General features: G+C 42.2%; 1 protein-coding gene across 2 annotated transcripts in view; it reads right to left on the reverse strand.

Moving 5' to 3' along the window:
- Nucleotides 1-17,850, reverse strand: part of VRK1 (VRK serine/threonine kinase 1) — an 867,990-nt gene that overhangs the window by 793,419 nt on the left and 56,721 nt on the right. For both annotated transcript variants that reach the window (XM_044074643.1, XM_044074644.1), the window contains exons 2-3: nucleotides 16,928-17,069; nucleotides 4,478-4,533 (exon numbers count right to left, since the gene is read on the reverse strand). In XM_044074643.1, the coding sequence (XP_043930578.1) occupies nucleotides 4,478-4,533; nucleotides 16,928-17,069 (198 nt within the window). The remainder of the gene's footprint in view (nucleotides 1-4,477; nucleotides 4,534-16,927; nucleotides 17,070-17,850) is intronic.

Below are 17,850 nucleotides of genomic sequence, written 5' to 3' on the forward strand. Positions count from 1 at the left end.
TCCACTCCAGCATGAACTGGCCCAACCAGGCTTCAAAAATCTGCCAGAAGTGAAAGCCCTGAACTAGCAATGCCCAGGAAAGGGAAGAGCTTCTCTACCTGTGTAAACGGTAGTTGCTAGAGCAAAGGGAGACCTGGGAAGCACAACTTTTAGCCCCTACTAGCTTTGTACTGTTGTACGAGACTAAAGGTCCCTCCTTGCGAGATGGCCGATTACATTCGTATTCTAGCTGATCAGCCAAGGCACGGTGAACACTTGCATCCCAGGAACTATGATTCGAGATGAAGTCAGAGATATGCCTCTGCCAGGTCCCTTGTCATTTGCAAAAACAAAATAAAGGATATAAATTTCAAGCCTTTTCTACCCCACAATGACTTTAATACACTGTGGGAACCTGAAGGCTGTTTCAACAATTAGCCTACCTCTAGAAGGACTCAAATTACCACCTTCTGATTTTCATGCTTTCTCGTGAAGCTCCAGCTGAGGCATGGGTCTGCATGTGGAACTCTTGTCAATCACTGTGCAAGCAAACTTCAACTGCGGATACTGTCTCTGAAAACAGGTAGAAGAGGAATGTATCCAATTAAGGAGAGCGGATAGCTAAGCTGAATCTACAGCAAGTACAACAGTGCTTCATAGTATGCCCACCTCCCAGGTGGGTATTTCAAGTGCAGTTGTTGGTTTCGGCTCATTATTCCTTAGACACACTGATGCTTAAAAGGTTTTATTTTAGGGATCAAGATAGAAACGTTGTGTAAAATCTTATCATAACCACAGATGTCCTTCTCTTCCATGTTGCAGTATTCAGTACATATGGGTTTACTCCTCTTGCTACCCGAACGCCCGGCCAGTATACAAATGATTTCAGTCACTGTATGGCGAGTGGGATGTCTGATGTGGCAACCAGAAGGTGGGCCATAAAAGTTATGTCTGCACATACCAGCCCTCAGAACTGTAAGCCCTAGTCACAACCAGTCCTAGCAAAGGTAATGCCAGTCATGTGCCATCCAGAAAGGGAAATGCCGTATAACAGGAGGGGTAGGTGGGTGGGAATGAATACTGCAACATGGAAGAGAAGGGCATCTATGGTTATGGTAAGATTTTACACAACTTTTCTATGTCCTTCTATTCACATGTTGCAGTATTCAGCACATATGGGTGAATGCCAAAGCTCACTGTGAAGGGGGAGGTGGGCTAGTAGGGTTCTCCTGGAACCCATGAAGGATAGCCCTGGCAAAACCAGCTCTGGCCTTAGAAATGTGGTCTAACTTGTAATGTTTGGTGAAGGTGTGCACTGAAGACCAAGTGGCTGCTTCCAGTATAGTGCAGTTATCCAAACCTCTGAAGGCCCCAGAGGAGGCCATTGCCCTGGTGGCATGTGCTTTGACAGTACCTTGCAGGATTTCCCATGGCGTTTATAGCAAAAGGTAATAGCTTTGGAAATCCATGCTGAAACTGTTTGTTTAGATACTGCCTTCCCTAGGGCCCTGGGGTGGAAGGGGACAAACAGTTGATCATCCTGTATAATGTACAGGTAAAATCTGAGTAGTCTGTGCACATCTAGGGAATGCAGTACTCTGTCTCCCTGTGGGTTAGGGAAGAAGGTTGGTAGGTGGATGGCTTGAATTAGGGAAAGGTCATTCACCAACTTGGGCATGAAGGAAGGGTTAGTTCTAGGAGTAACCATGTCAGTATGGAATATTAGGAAGGGTGGAATAGCCATGAGGGCTTGCAACTGGCACTCTCCTGGCTGAGGTCAAGGCCACGAGGAGGAGTCTTCCATGTGCAATGTTTTATGGAAGCTTTAGCAGTTGGTTCGAATGGGGAAGTGTAAGCCTTCTCTAAAACATAAAAAGCAATAAAAACAGCAGCAAACTGGATAAATGGTTCACTGAATCCAGATATATAAAAGATTATGACAAAGAATGGGAATGTGAACCAAACCACAGCAAAAACTATAAGCATACATATCTATTCAGCACGAAGCAGTCCAGAATATTCAACGTCATTCAAATTTTTAATTTGAATTACTTTGAATATTCTGGACTGTTTCGTGGTGAAGAGGGACATATGCTTATAGTTTTTGCTGTGGTTTGGTTCACATTCCTATTCTTTGCCATACTCTCTAAAGCATAGTTGAGGTCCCTTGGGGGGGGAGAAGGTTTCCTAGGTGGTCTGAGATGAAAGACCCCTTTAAGGAATAGCTTTGCTGGTAGTCTGGAAGCTAGGGGGGATCCAAGGGAAGATGTGCTTAAATGGCAGACAAGTGGGTCTTGATGGATGACGAACCTAACCCTGTCTGAAACAGTTTATACAGGATAGAAAGTACTAAAGGGGTCTCGCTTTTCAGTGGGTACAACTGCCTTTTGAGACACCATATGGAAAATCTCTTCCACTTTGATAGGCAAGATTTCCTGGACTCCTGCAGGACAGTGAGCATGTCCTCATTATAAAGGTGTCTGAAAGGGATCACAATCCTATCACCCACAGGGTGAGGTGAAGAGATTGATACTGTGGGTGTATCTGGGTTCCCTTGTGCTGTGTGAGAAGGTCCACTCTGAGGGGGTAACTTATGGGGATTGCTCTTGGATAGCTGTAAGAGGAGGGGGAGCCAATGCTGTCTTGGCCAATAGGGAGTCACCAGCAAGATTTCTGGTCTGTCCTGCTGGATCTTCAGCAGGACTTTCTGAACAAGGGGGAAGGGGGGAGATGCATAGAGAAACATCCCCTTCCAGGAGATTGAGAAGGCATCTGCTGCCACAGCCTGAGGTCTGGAAGTCTGGTGCAGAAGGAAGGAAGTTTCCTGTTGATGGAGGAGGCAAACGGGTCTATTTGAGGTGTACCCCTGGTGGACCAGGTCCAAGAAGACATCCCTGTGAAGCATCCATTCATGTGTTTTAATCATGGATCTGCTGAGGGAGTCTGCCTGAGAATTCTGTTGTGAAGCTTTGTAAACCGCCTGTAAGGTTACAAACCTGGGAGGTGGCCAATTCCCACACCAGTAGAGCTAGTCTGCAAAGCAAATAAGATTTAGTCCCCCCTGCTTGTTGAGATACCACAGCACTGTGGTATTGTCGGTCAGGAGACACATGCTTTCTTTTCTCCTTCCTTTTGAGAGACAGCCTAGCGGGCGTCTGAATGGAGGAAGGCCTAGTAGCAGGCGACTGTAAGGTAACCGAGGGATCCAATGGTCCTACCAAAAATCGCAGGTTCCCCACAGCGTCAGAAACGCCTCTGTGGATGTGCCCTCCATGCAGAATTGTGCAGCTTCTGTGTAAGTAAGTATTCGCTGTATCTGAAGAGGTGGTGCCAGAGTCTCCAACCAGGCCGATGTCGGCAACAGGCTGAGAGTCAAAGGAGGTAAAGCGGCAATAGTAGGCCTGACTGTCTTGGCCTTCTTTTTTGGCGGTTCGGTAGGCAAGTTGGTGGAACCTTTCATACCAAACGTTAACGGTCTGAGAAGTTTGTTTTCTAGGTAAAGGGTGAGTGCGTGGAGACAGCTGAGGAGAGTTCTGGGCACAAACGCCTGGCAGATGATGCAGGCCTTGCAGTCGTGCAACCTACCTAAACAAAAATAGCCACTGATCGTGGGCGTCCTTGTGAGGTATCAGACAGCCACACTTACACTTGCCCTTTCTGGATGACATGAACAAGCATTAGTATAAAATAAATGACTGAAAATGTTCCCCAATGGGATACTTATCAGATTTCTTCTGAATCAGATGGCCTGGATGGCAGGAACACATGATGTTCAACTGACGGTGGAGGGGTTCTGAGGACTTATGCGTGCAGACGTCACTTTTATGGCCAATATCAGAGGTCCCACACACCATACAGTGACTGAAATTTTTTTTATACTGGCCGGACATTCAGGTAGCAAGAGGAGTAAACCCATATGTGATGAATAAAACAACATGTTTATAGAAGGACCTCCTAGAGTGATAAATTAAAACTGGCACTCAGACGCTAGATGCATTCTCACTGTCTGGAGCTCAAGGTCATGTCATGCACATCCCATACAGTAAGAACTTCCAAACTGGAAACAAACGCAGATATATTCAATCACAAATAAGCAAAGGAGGGTCCAGAAAGCATTTATTTAAATACACATTGCCTCACTAAACAGGGGGGGGCACAAATGCAGATTTAAATTTAATGTAAGCTGAACTGTTTCAATCTGTTTTTGGTGAAGCTGTTCAAATTGTTTCACCTACTCATTAAAACTGGCATACTGAAGTAGGCAAGCTCAACACATATTTAATAATTTCATGTACATCTACTAACAAGAAATGTGAGCAACAAGAAACGCAGGATTTTGCAAGTTCCATTAAGAAAATTCGATTTTGTTAAAAACTCTGAGCTAATAAAATGATAATGCAAGTTTCTGGCATGTACAGTGCGCTTGTGTGAACTGGCTATGTGACTGCAACACGTCAAAATTTACAGGCATTCTTACGAATCAGAATACATCACTTACCACTTTAACCACATAAGGAGCATTGTTGCTGACAGGTTTTGAAGAATTTTCATCAGCTGTGTAAAACAAAAAAAAATTCCATCAATACAATTCATTAATACCACACTCACAGGTAAACATTTCAGTATATAAACCCAAGATTGAAAATGCAACTTAAGCAGTTACCACTAAATCTACCATCTGTATTTCAAATGTAAAGCCCGTGAACAATCTTTTTCCAGTCGAACACTGCCAAGCTCACTTCATTAGGGACTACTTCCCTCAAGATACTGTTATCAGATGGAGAAGGTAAAGTATCCAAAAAAAACTAGGCAGTACAAAGGGGAGAAGATTATAGTAGAAGTTTTGGTTAATTTAAAAGAGAAATACGGTTTTGTGTTCCTACTGAAGTGTGGTAACGATTCACTGTTTTCAGCGCCTTTCTTCTATGTCTCTTCTTGTGACAGCTGACTGGCAGAGGATATCCTGAAAGGGAAGCCTTGAAATGTCACAGCGAGTGAGTGTCCAGGCTTCCACAAAGGAGGAGAGGAAAAGTACTTTAAGCTAGAATAATCTAGCAAGAATAAATATGCAGACCAAAATACCACCATACAAAAATTAAATCCAACCACCAGCAAATCAAAGAAGTTGAAACGCATCGCACTATCTGGGGGTGGGTAGGTGCTGCCACTGAGGCAGCGAGGAATTCAAACAGCTTCTGTTACATTGAAGTAGGACTTGCGCAACTGTACTATATTCAGCATTCCCACTGCATCAGTGGCATTTTCTGTAGATTCCCAACACTTACCCTATCTGGGAGGTATAAAAATAATTAATGATCTAGGAGTCCCTGGAGAATGGTCCTAGCAAAGCCTGCTCTGGAACGGAAAAGGAATCTAGTCTGTACTGCTTTGTGAAGACATGAACTTAGTACCAAGTTGCTGCTTCTAGAATACTTCTAGAGTCTACCCCTTTCCAATATGAAACTGGAGAGGATAAGGCCTTAGTAGAGAGCGAGACAACCTTGCCTAAAGAGATTAACCAGGGTGGAAGTAACAGAAAACAGAGGACAACCATAATGCAATGAGTTGCTTAGATACAGGTTGACATTTCTTAGCCCCTGTACAGGAGACAAAACCATTCAGAATTTCTAAATGGCTGTTCTGAGCTTCTTGTGTGCATCCAAGGTACGTAGAATATTCTATCCTTTGTTTTTTTTTTTGGATCATAGAACATTAGGAGATTTTGAATTTACTTTGACTCAAACCATCAAACAACTAAAGTATACAAGATGGATTAGTATGCAACACAAAAATAAGCTTGACCCACCCTAAGAGCTTGCAGCTCAGAGACTTGCCCTGCAGAGGTTAGAGCAAGGAGTTAAACTCTTCTGAAGTAATGAACCATAAATTAACCCACGATGCAGGTTCAAAAGAGAAATAGTGATTTTTTTTTTTTTTTTTTTTTAAGAACAAAGTCAAGATTCCAAGGAAGAACAATTTGCTTTTGAGGGAGTCTCACATGCAACACTTGTTTATCCAAAAAACAAGAGGGGATCCATGGGTAAGCGGAGATGACTGCAAGATGTACTTTGATAGAAGAATACAACAAACCATCTCTACACAGCTCACACAAATATTCAAAACTAGAGGGGTTGAAACCCTTTTCAGGGCCTATTATTGGTTAGGCATCACCTAGAAAACTTCTTCCACTTGTAAATGCAAGATTTTCTAGTTGCAGGTTTTCTTGCCTCAAACTACCAGCTTGCCCATTCTCATGGAACAAGTGACTAAAAGGTATCAAAACAGAATAATCCAGGCTGTTTGTTGCAATTACTTTAAGTTGGTGTGTACCATTCATCTCTGATGCTGTGCAAACAGATCCTGTGTGATTAAGCTTGTGGTAACTGCCCTTGGTCAATTCCATTAAAACTGAGAATCAACTCTGTATGGCCAAAAGGGGGTTAACCACAATGAAAGTGTCTTGGGAATCATTGGAAGGGGTGGAAAAGCATACAGGAACATATCTGACTCATGGGAATGATGCAAGGTCTTGTCTTACAAGGCTTCAAGGAGGTCTTTAACAAAATTTGTTCAGTTCTCCATTTAGAAAGGAGGCTACCAAATCTACTTAAGGTTTTCCCCACATATGTTTAAAGGCCTGGAAGACTTTCACTCAGGAAGGTCTGTCACAGTGTTTTACTCTGACAGACTGTAGAAGGCCTAAAGAGTCAAGACTGCTGCAGTGCCATCATTGCCAACCAGCAAAGAGGATATAACCTTGTACCTCCCCCTTGCTTGTTCAGATACCACATCATGGCATCACAAAACGGCAGTGTTGTAATCATTAGAAGAGGATCCAGAGTACAATCACAAGGCATTATTTAGCTGTGTCTGCAATCTCAAAGGCAATACACAACTGTGTGCATAGCTCATTGTAAATGAGCTACCTATACTGAGCCAGAAGATGCAGCAAACTTACTGGCCAATAAGGTCAGCTCCGACTACCCTCTCTCCCCATCAACCTTCACTCAGGAAATACCATCAAATACAATTCCCCCTGCTAACACTAAGGAACATGTCCTTAATGCTCTAAGTCCAAAAACACTGCATCAATGGGCCCCACAATATCCCAGGATGGCTTCTAAATAGCATGAAGCATGACCCATAGCATGAAGCATGACCCATCAGGTCCACTGGAATTGGTACTCATTATAGCCTCCAATCAGGCTTCATGCCTCCTGAATGGAGAACAGCAACAGTCATCCCTCTGCACAAAGGTGGGCCATCTACAGACCCTGGAAACTACAGTCCTACAAGTCTCACTAGTCTTATATGCAAAGCCATGGAAAGAATTATCATGAAAAGTGTTCAATAATAATATAGTAAACCTCCAGAGACTGGACTCAGCCCAGTTTGGTTTTGTCAAGGACAGTTCGTGGCTACTCAACCTGGTGGACTTCTTTGAGAAGGTCACCAAAGCAATGGGTGAGGGCAAAACTGTTAACACTGCCTACCTTGGCCTGACCAAGACATCTGACAATACCCCACTCAGACATTGTTGACAAACTCAAGAGGTTAGGTGCAAACTCCTAGGATACCTGGTGGATAGCAAACTGGCTCTCAGACAGAAAACAGGAAGTTATTGAGGAGTCCACCTCTACAAACAGCCAGGACTGCTCCTTTTTAACATTTACTTCTCTGAAGTAAAGGCCAATGTTAGTGGTCTCTGGCTGACTAAATTTGCAGATGGTTGCAAATTAGGAGTTATCACGGAATCCCACACGGACACAAAATGTTCTCCAGGAAGGGCTGACACAGAATCAGCTGGTGTCAGAGCCATGGACTAAAACTAAAAGCCAAAAAATGCATAATAGGATCCTTCAAGGAAGTCATTCATCCCTGGTAACCATCATATTGACAACACACCCCTTAGAGAGGACTCAATAGTCAGGGGCTTAGGGACACACACACACAACCTAGCCTTTGACCATCACTTGTCTACAACAGTGAGAAAATCAGTCTATGTTGCACAACTTATAAACAAAGTTACGGCATCTAGATCCAAGGAAGGCATTGTTCCACTATTAAGCATTCATCAGACCTATCATGGAGTACAATGCCCCCTTTGGAATGCACCTAACCAGGCATATCCAACAACAGGAACGTCCACAAAGGTTCCTCATCAAGAATACAGGAAGTAAAATGTCTTATGCAGACCGCCTCAAGGCCCTATCCCTGTATGTTGTCTCCTACAGGCTGTTGAGGGCAGATCTATGCCTGGCATACAGGGCATTGTCAGACCCCACTCTGATGCACCTCTAGCATATCCACAAATATAACACCAAAAATTACTTGTTTTAAAGACTTAAACCTGCTAGAGAGACAGGTATGCATCCCAGAGACAACCCCATCTCAATTCAAAAGCAACTTGGACTGGATGGGGAACAGGAAATTCACCCCTGGTTTGGCAATTATATCTCTAATGGACACAGGTAACCTGTAAATGGTTCATCTCTCCGGCTGCTGTTTGTAAAGGTTTCACCTCTCAAGCCTCTGCTTATAGTTATCAAGGGTACCAGAACTTGTCAGAGATTTGGGATGCATGGCTAGGCTTAAAAAGGTCCTGGTGTTCATTAGCCTAGTAAACACAGGTTCATAGGTAGGTACGAGGCTAAAAATTGGCCCTAGAGCCTATACAAGCCTAGCCATAACAATTCCCTGGATATTTCTTCCCACAATATTTACTTCCTGGACCCCAGTCTAGCAGGGTGACTGACGTGATCCCCCGGGGTGAATTTCTTATCCAATCGTCAAGGTTCCTTTTGAAGAGGACCAAGGAGGCACTCTGCTTGACATGTATGGGCAGTCTATTCCAGAGTATGGGGAGTCTCTGGGTCAGGAACCTATCCCTCCAGCATGTTTTGTTCATTGTGATGACAAGGTTTAGATCCCTGGAGCATGTGGCTCAGAGGAATTAGAATTTCTGTAAGTGAAGCCTGTCCAACAGCTCAGGGTTTGACATGACCTTGTATGTTAAGCAGAGGTCGCCTCAGAGTAGACGATATGCCACAGAGTATAGCTTGAGTTTTTTTAGACAGTCAGCATAGGGCATCTTTTTTAGGCCTTCGATTCTTTTAGTGAGGTATTTCTGCGGCCTTCAAAAGCTGTTGCAGATGTCTTGTGAGGTACACACCAAACGGGGCATTGCACTCTATAATGGGTCTAATGAGGGATGAGTACAGTGGGACAATGACCTCCTTTTTTCTGGATGAAAAGCCCTTAGTGATGAGGTGGGCCACACAGAAGGATTTCCTGACTGTTGTGGCGATGTGGTTAACAAAGGTGAGACCACTGCCCACCTGTGTGCCTAAGTCTCTCATCACACTTTTGGTGTTTTAGTGTACTGCCACCTATGTGGTAATTCATGTATACATGTTTTTTCCCAAAGGGGATAACTATACAGTTCTTGGCATTAAGCTTGAGCCCATGGCTCTGGCACCAAGCATCTGTTTCTGTAAGGCCCTTTTGTAGAGTATCCACATCAATTGAGGATTCAATAATGGCTCTCAGTTTGCAGTCATCTGCGAACTTTGTTAGCCAGAGTCCCTTAGTGTTGGTCTATACTTCAGAGAAGTAGATGCCAAACAAGAGTGGTTCCAGGACTGAACCCAGAGGTACTCCACTTGTCTGGAGCTGGATTTGGAGTTGGCTACTTTTACAGTCTGGGTTCTTTCAGTAAGCCAGTTGGCAACCCATCAAGTGCCATAGGGATTTATGCCCAGCTTAGTAAGTTTATCTATGATTCCAGAGTGGGGGATGGTGTCGAGGGCCTTTGCGAGGTCCAGATAGGCTGTGTGGACTGCCTTACCCTCATCCACAGCTATGTAGACTGATTCACAGAATTCAGTCAGGTTCAGGAGACTAGATCGACCCTTCATGAACCCAAAGTAGGTGGGGTCCAGTGTTTGAAGGTTGCCAATGCCTTTGTTTACAAGTTCCATGATAATGCGTTCCATGCCCTTGCAGATCAGGCTCATCAGACTGATGGGACGGTAGTTCCCGGGATCCAAGGTGGATCCCCCTTATGGAGTGGGATAACTGTAGCTGTGTGCCACTCAGTGGCACAAAGCCTGAGGTGAGGCTATGATTAAACATGACACTTGGGTGAGGTGCCAGTTCATTTTGTAGTTCATGTAGTACTGTATTCTTAGCTCTGGAGAGTGCAGTTTCTACCTGTGTGGCCGTAATTACCGGAATTTGAAATAGTTTGTTATTGAGATGGGCCCTTTAGGGGGCGAAGTTGGCACTAAATCGATCTGCCAGGATATTTAATGCCATTCTGTTGTAGCTCAGAGCAGATCTGAGAATTGCCATTTAGATTCTTGACATAACTATAGAATGCCTTGTGGTTGTCTTTGGAGGATTTTGAGGAATCTCAGCTTCTGAGCCTGGTAAGGGAGTTTTTTGCATCCTGGGTTTTTCCTCTTTTCTGCAACAGTTTCTTCCTTCTGTTGTATAGTTAGTTTATGGCAGAGGGCCACCAGACTGGCTTCCTTTTTTTGGAGGAGAGCATCTTGATTGTATTTGGGATAGCACAATTTACACACGAGTGGATGTGCTCCTACAGTGCCTTAGTGTAGGATTCAGCAGTCGAACTTTCAGCTCCCATCTGCATGGGTGTCAAAGTTAGTCACTTCTGACTTGAGTAGCATGAAGATGGCTTTGAAGAAGTTTTTTTTACGGAGTTTTCCTTACTGGGGGGTGGGGGGCTGAGATGTGGATGTCCAGGGTGATTAGCTTATGATCAGACCTGACCAATGAGGGGGTGACCACTGGTGTGGAGCATCTATCTCCCATGTTGATAATGACCAGGTCTAGGATACTGGAGGCACTGGTGGGACAATGGATTAGTTGATCCAGGGCATTGGAATTTTTGAATATATGAAACTGTTAAGTGGTGAAGAACATCTAAGGCAAGAACCACTGCCAACATTGCTAGGTGCGTGCGCTTTAGCAGGTCCTGAAGACGCATAAGGCCTAGCATTTGAACTCCAATGGATATTGTTCCTCGTGCAAAATCTTAAAAAGAGTTCGTCTGGACAGATTGGACTGGGGTCCAAAGAGAAAGGGAGTCCTAAATTCAGAGACATTTGATCCCTTCACCCATACAGTTATGGTTTCATAAATGCCCATACCAGTACCTGGAAATCAAAGGGATGAAGGTGCTGGGTCCAACAAATCTTCAAGTACCACTGAATTTTTCTCATGTGTAGTCTGGCTAGTGTTAGAATGAGGATCACCGATGCCATGAAGCCTAGAATTTTGAGGAACTCTCTTGCTGAGGCCACATTTAAGAGAGGAATCCCAAAAAAAAAATTGCCCTGGTAAGTCAGAAATTTCTCTTCAGGCAGGAAGACCATTCTTGTTGTTGAGTCTTCCCAACATCACAGAAAAATAAATCATTGATTGGGTGTGATGAAAGACATTTGAAGCCCAGATGGGAAAGGAGGGAAGCAACCTTGTCTAAAGACTACCAGCCCCTAGATACAGAATCTGCACACAACAGCAAGTCATCTAAATAAGAAAAAATGTGGGTGCCTAAGGTTCAGCAACCACAAGGGACAGACACTGAACATTCCAGGTGCATAAGAATAATGTAGAAAAGTGATAGATTCAGGAAGTTTTTGAATTTTGCTGTAACTGGGTGCAATAGGAATATAAGCATCCTTCAGATCTAGAGTCACCATGAAATAGGGGTCTGGAAGCCATTGATCACTTTGAATTTCACAACTCTTACAAAGGTGTAATGGAAAGGACAATAGAATGGGTTCTCCAGGATTGTTCCTTTTTTGGTACCAAAATATTCTGGAGTAAAATCTTTAGCCTTTGTGCATTGCAAGCACTGGTTCTATAACCACCGTTTCTACCATACTATCGAGCACTAGAAGAAATGACAATCTGGTCTGGGTGGATGTTGGGGAATTCCCCGCAAAAGGGGGGAGGATTTTCTATACACTGAAATGTATCCTCTCCAAAATTATTCTCAGAACTCATTTGTTTGAGACTATTTGCAGCCAGGCTGCAGTGTTCCGAGAGAGCTTGGGGGAAGGAAGGGTGGGGGTGCTGGTGCTCTGTGACTTGGCATAGGAGGGGTGTTCTGTGATTTGGCATAGGTCATTGCTTTTGCAGAGGGTTGATCCTTCTTTGGAAAGGATGCCTTGTTTAGTGTCAAATTATCTTCCTGCCATTTCCTTTTGGATACTCTTTTATTTGGCTGGGATTTTTGTTTGTTCTGCACCATGAAGAAAGACGCCTAGTTTGGTGAGAACTTCACTACATGAAATATCATTAATTTGCCTCCACCTTCCCACTGTCCAAGAAGCTGTGTAACAGAGGCCCAAACACCAATTTGGAACTCAAAACATACATTCAAAAGTTCTCCTTTTAAAATAGAGAAGTTCTGATTATGTAACCACACATACAATCTTAATACAACAGAAGCAAAAGCATTTCTCAAGATTTCCACATTCAGGCACACCTCCCAAAATGTGTTTCAAAACTACAGTCAATTAGAAACAATTCCATTCATACAAGACTTCTGCTCTGAAGGTAAGAATGCAGCAAAATAATCCAAGCTGTACGCTCATTGTAAACTTAACATTCTAAATGCTACAGTAAACACAAACCGAAATCCTTTTGCCCTGAAGAGCTAAGCCAAGGACTTCTATATGATCAGGTAGCTGGGGAGACGCAGCTTTCCAGCCAAGGACTTCTATTTGATCAGGTAGCTGGGGAGACGCAGCTTTCCAGCCACTATGGAACAGGGTTTACAGTGGATATTTAAAAAAAAAAAAAAGTGTACACACCCCTGTGACCTAAAAAAATGAGACCACAATAAATCATTTCAAAACTTTTCTCCCCTTTAATGTGACCTATAACCTGTACAATTCAATTGAAGAAACAAATCTGTTAGGGGGGAAAAAAAAAATAAAAAAACGTACAATATGCTGGATGCACAGGTGTGCACACCCCAAACTAATACTTTGTTGAAGCACAGGCTTGTGCAGCCTGGATATCTTAGAAAACTAGAAGAAAAAATGTAGGAAGAATGCAGCGGCCTGCAGGAAGTGGTAGGAGGGTCACATCATGACACCAGCATCTCTAGACATCCTCCCAAGGAAGGAATAAAGGAAACTGCTACATTTCATACTGAATGGGATGCAAAAATAGGGTAGCAATGCTTCTCCCAGAAAAGAGAAGATGTTCTTTGTTACAGATCGATTAACATACAGCTTGTGATGATTAGCAGGTAACAACCAATCCAAATTTCTAAGGATGTGGCAGTCAATAAAAAAGCACCGGATGGAAAAGGCCTCCTGAGAGAAAGAGACACAAACGGGTTCCCCTTACTTGGAGATACCAAACTATATCATACTGCTGGCGTGGAAGGCAACGGCATCTTGGATGAGTGAATCTTGAAATATCTGCAGGGTTAGAAGGGTAGCCGTAATGTCCACATTTATATGCAGCTTGTGATCAAGTACCGGATTTTACTTTCTGCTCCTGAAAATGTCCCTCAGACTTCCATAATCTAGTCCAAGGCATTTATGGTGGCTGTCACAATAGGGATAAACTCATGAAAGAGTCTGCACAGAGAATGGCTAGACTCAAGACCATCAACTGGAATGATCCTTGCATTTTCAGAAACTCTGATCTAGAAATCAGAAGGATCCAGTAGAGGACTCCATTGAGATTTGAAGGTCCAATATAGCACTCAAGTGACATTAGATGTTTGTAACCATGAAGACTGTGGCTACCGCGAGTCTAAATATTTATGGAAAAATGGCTGCTGAAACAGTTCTGTAGAATACAAAACAATATTCTCCTCAAACACAAATCTGTCTGAAGGAAGATAAATTTGACAAGACAGAGTGAGTAATTTGCATCCAATGAATGTGGATTACTGAGCATGACCTGGAAGATCCCTAGGGGCTGAAAAAGCAATAGAAAATGCTTCCTCATTGATGCTACAAAGATGTACAGAGTTGGAGCTACCAGGACCCAGTCTTCTAGGTAAGAGAAAACCAAGTACATGCAGAGTGCCAGGGTTAAGACTCTCAGGGCTGAGAAGACCAAATGCCAGTGTCCAAAACTGAAAATGACCAGCTTCTATGCAGGAACAGAGAAACCAAGAAAACTTCCCAACTTACTTGCCACATTAATGTGAAAGTAGGTGTCTTGGAGGCTCAAATAGCACATTTGGTCTCTTTTGGATACAGAGGGAAGGAAACTTACAGCCATGTGGGAGGACTCTTCTGGAATTTTTTTTTTTTTATTTTTTACATTTGTTTACTGGGCAAGACTGTCCGTTTTCAGCAGAGCCCCGGGGAGACCAACTCCATACTACTTACACAATCAAGAAATGTTTAAACATACAAAATGTTAGTTTAAAGAGAGCATACAACTATTTAGAAAAACAGGCTAACAATCTGGCAAAGTAGAGAGATAAGAAAAATACACAACCTTATTAAACTTATAGCCTCAAAGTATTGTAAACATAATTTCACCATAATGGAAAACATAACAGCAAGCTAAGCTGAATTTAATTATACATACAGAGGCTAAAAGATTTATAAAAAGAGTTAACCTGGGTCAGAACATGTACATATACAGGACTTGGTAAAGTAGGATTTTAGCCGATTTTATTTTATCTAAAGAACACACAGTAAAAACGTAGCCCTTACTGATCTGGTAGTTCTCCTGCACTGCACTTTTTTTGAATGACAGAATATCACTTTTTTCACAGCTTTCTAACCGGGTGCAATGTCTTGAAGGGGAAGAGACTGATGTCTAGAAATGGGGGGGGGACGGGACTGTTCTCTAGATACGATCATCCTTACTCACCTGTCCAAGTGATGGCCATATATATGGACGAGTGGAGAGGCAGGTGACGCCTGACTGCCTCCAGAAAGGGACAGATGGGAAACATCTCAGGAAGCAGATGGGCCCCAAGAAGGAGGACTGAGATATCCTTGCTTATTTTGCTATTTCCGTCTGCATTTGAGTTGTCGGCAAATATGACAGATGCCACCACAATCTATAAATACCCTTAGAAAGTACAGTTGCGTAGGTAAACGTACCATAACAGTAAAAGTTTCAAAAGATCACTGCTGCAGTAGCCTAATCTATATGGAACATGCCACAAAGGACTTGGATCAGCCATCCAGTTTCCAAAGCATTAGAACACCTTCTACAGAGTCTGGCCACTGCCCTACACAAAGGAAACAGGAGAAAGAGAAGAAAAAGAAAAAAAGTGGCTTAAGGGTCAAAGCTTCAGAACTTTCCTGGCTCAGGAGGAGGCAGCTTGAGCCCAGTCAAATATGATCCAACTAAAGCTGAAAGAAATTCGTATTGGTTCATTGTCTGATGTTTGCCAAAAAGGGCTCTTCTCAGCACCCACAGCGTACACAGAACGGCTTCCTTCTGTAGTTTACATCGGGTTACTTGTAGTGGTAGCATATTTAAGTTCAGATTAACCCTGCTTTTGTCCTTTTTTCTTATAGGTTCAAGGTATATACTAGGTTAACAACCATGAGACATTTATAACTGCTGTGCAATCCAATCCCATCGTATCCCTATGTATTATGAGCATTTATTAGGAGGGATAGTTAAGTAATGCTCAAACTATTAAAGAGAAGGGAACCGGAGTGAATTTCCTATCTACTGGTCAAGATTATGCTTAAATAGGGCTAGAGATGGACTGCTTTCCATGGACAGGAGCATGTTCCACAGCATGGGAATCTTATCAGACATATTCATCTCATCAACATGTATGTGCCAAGCGAAATTTAAATCCCTGCATCTAGTGGATCTGATGCAGTTCAATTTGCAGATCTGCAAAAGGTCCATCAGAGGTGGCTCCAAAGATGCCTTGTATGCCAGGTAGAGATGACCTCTCAGTAACCTGTAGGAGACAGTATAGCAATAAGGCTTTAAGGCAATCTGTATATGAATGTATTTATACCCTGGGGTACTATTCAGATTTTTTTCTCTTCTGTCACTTTCTTAGAAACTAAACAGATTTGGAGAAGAGAAGTTAGTATCAGGACCAGAATGGACCTCATTCCTAAGTAAGAGTACAATTAGAGTTACTGAAATTAGTACAGCTTCGGTCTTTGATGTAAGCAAAGAATGCTCTTATCCGCAATGTGCCCAGAATTGCCTTTTTCCACAGTTCACATGGGGTTGTGTGTACTGACAAATTACAACTGAAAATTCTTTATTAGTCCTGTTGTTCATACAACTATTGAAGCTGTCTGGGTATTCTTCCACATTGCTCTTGTTCCTGATATTTTAGGACCATCTCTCTTGTACTCAAGACACTATAAATTACCTTGTGTAGAAATTTCAATTATTAAATGCTACTTTTCTTTTTCTAGAACTCTAATCGGGTGTGATCCCATATGACCCAAGCTTCATCAATGATGATTTGTGGTTTATGTTTACAATGCTTCTCCGCTACATCTGCATTGCTGCGAGGATTGTAGAAACACTACAACAGCTTTGCCACACTAATGTGCCTTTATGTCATCTGTATGTTGCAATATTTAACTAAATATCTTTGGATGCAAAAACTGATAAATTCTACAGACTATTTCGCTGGGGTGGGAAAAAATCAAGGGATGACCGTTTTTGCCACTGCTTTGCTTATGAAATACTTATAAACTATAATTATATTAAGTTTGCGTATACTTCCTCACGTGAATTCAGTGCAATAAGATAACAGCACTGGTTGTACACATTAAGTATCTACTTTGTAAGCACTAACAGATAACACGCACAAAAAAATCTTAGCCAAAAAAGTTTACTGAATACCAATTTGATACCATTTTTTTTTATTTCTCAGGTAAGTGCACACTTAAAATTAACCTGCCTCACAATGAAACAATACTTAGAATTCAACACTTACCCAAGTACAGAAGTCCAAAACCACCCTTACCAATGGGTGTTCCCAACTTCCACTGTTTCTTAGCAGTGTCCACCAACACCTCTCCTGGAGGGAATTCCTCAGCAAGTTTCCTTTTCAAAGGAGCCTTTCTCTTAGGAGCCATCTAAAAAAAAAAAAAAAAACTTTAGCCAAAGTAACTGAATACTGAAGCTTACATAATTCTACCATTTTGTTTCAATACATTCTTTGGATAGCTGTGCTATAAATCCTAAAAAGTAGGACACGTTTCACTCAGCAAAGAAAATCTGGTAATTTCAATGAGTTATTCTGATTCACGGTGAAAAACAGGGTCTTCTCAAGGAATACAATCTGTGCCAAATCAGTTCCTACCAAATTATATAACAAATCTGAGGTCACAGTAACTCAAGCATGTTGCAGTTAAGAAGCTTTTTTTTTGGGAGAGGGGGTTATTCTATACTGGCCTTTTTAAAGCTGCATCCATTCTAAAATCCTAACTTTATATCTTATTTAATAACATTTGCAATACTTTATTCCAAAGCATTAGTACATTAAAGAATAGTGGAATAGTGCTCTGAAATAATCATTTTTAAATTTCCAAGAATTTTAAAATTTGCATTATAAAGGATGTTTTGAAGCACTGCTACTTCAAATTTCAGAACTTTCTCCCCTTTAGCTTGAACTGCACTTGTTTAGCATTAGCTACACATGCACTTGGTATGTATGAAATATAATGAAACAACATTGTTGAAACTGGTAATATATTCATAACCAAATAAATCAAATATTTTACAGAAACCGTATTTATTCCAATTGTTGTAGTTGGCAATGTTGTAGTCCTCATGTTAGAGCTTTATATTATTTATTTAATGAAGCTACCCATTTGATGGATTTGTTTTTAGTACGATGTACCCAAGGCATACAAA

The sequence above is a fragment of the Protopterus annectens genome, chromosome 6.part0 (genome assembly GCF_019279795.1).
Source record: "Protopterus annectens isolate FY-2018-M chromosome 6.part0, PAN1.0, whole genome shotgun sequence".
NCBI classification, from domain to species: domain Eukaryota; kingdom Metazoa; phylum Chordata; order Ceratodontiformes; family Protopteridae; genus Protopterus; species Protopterus annectens.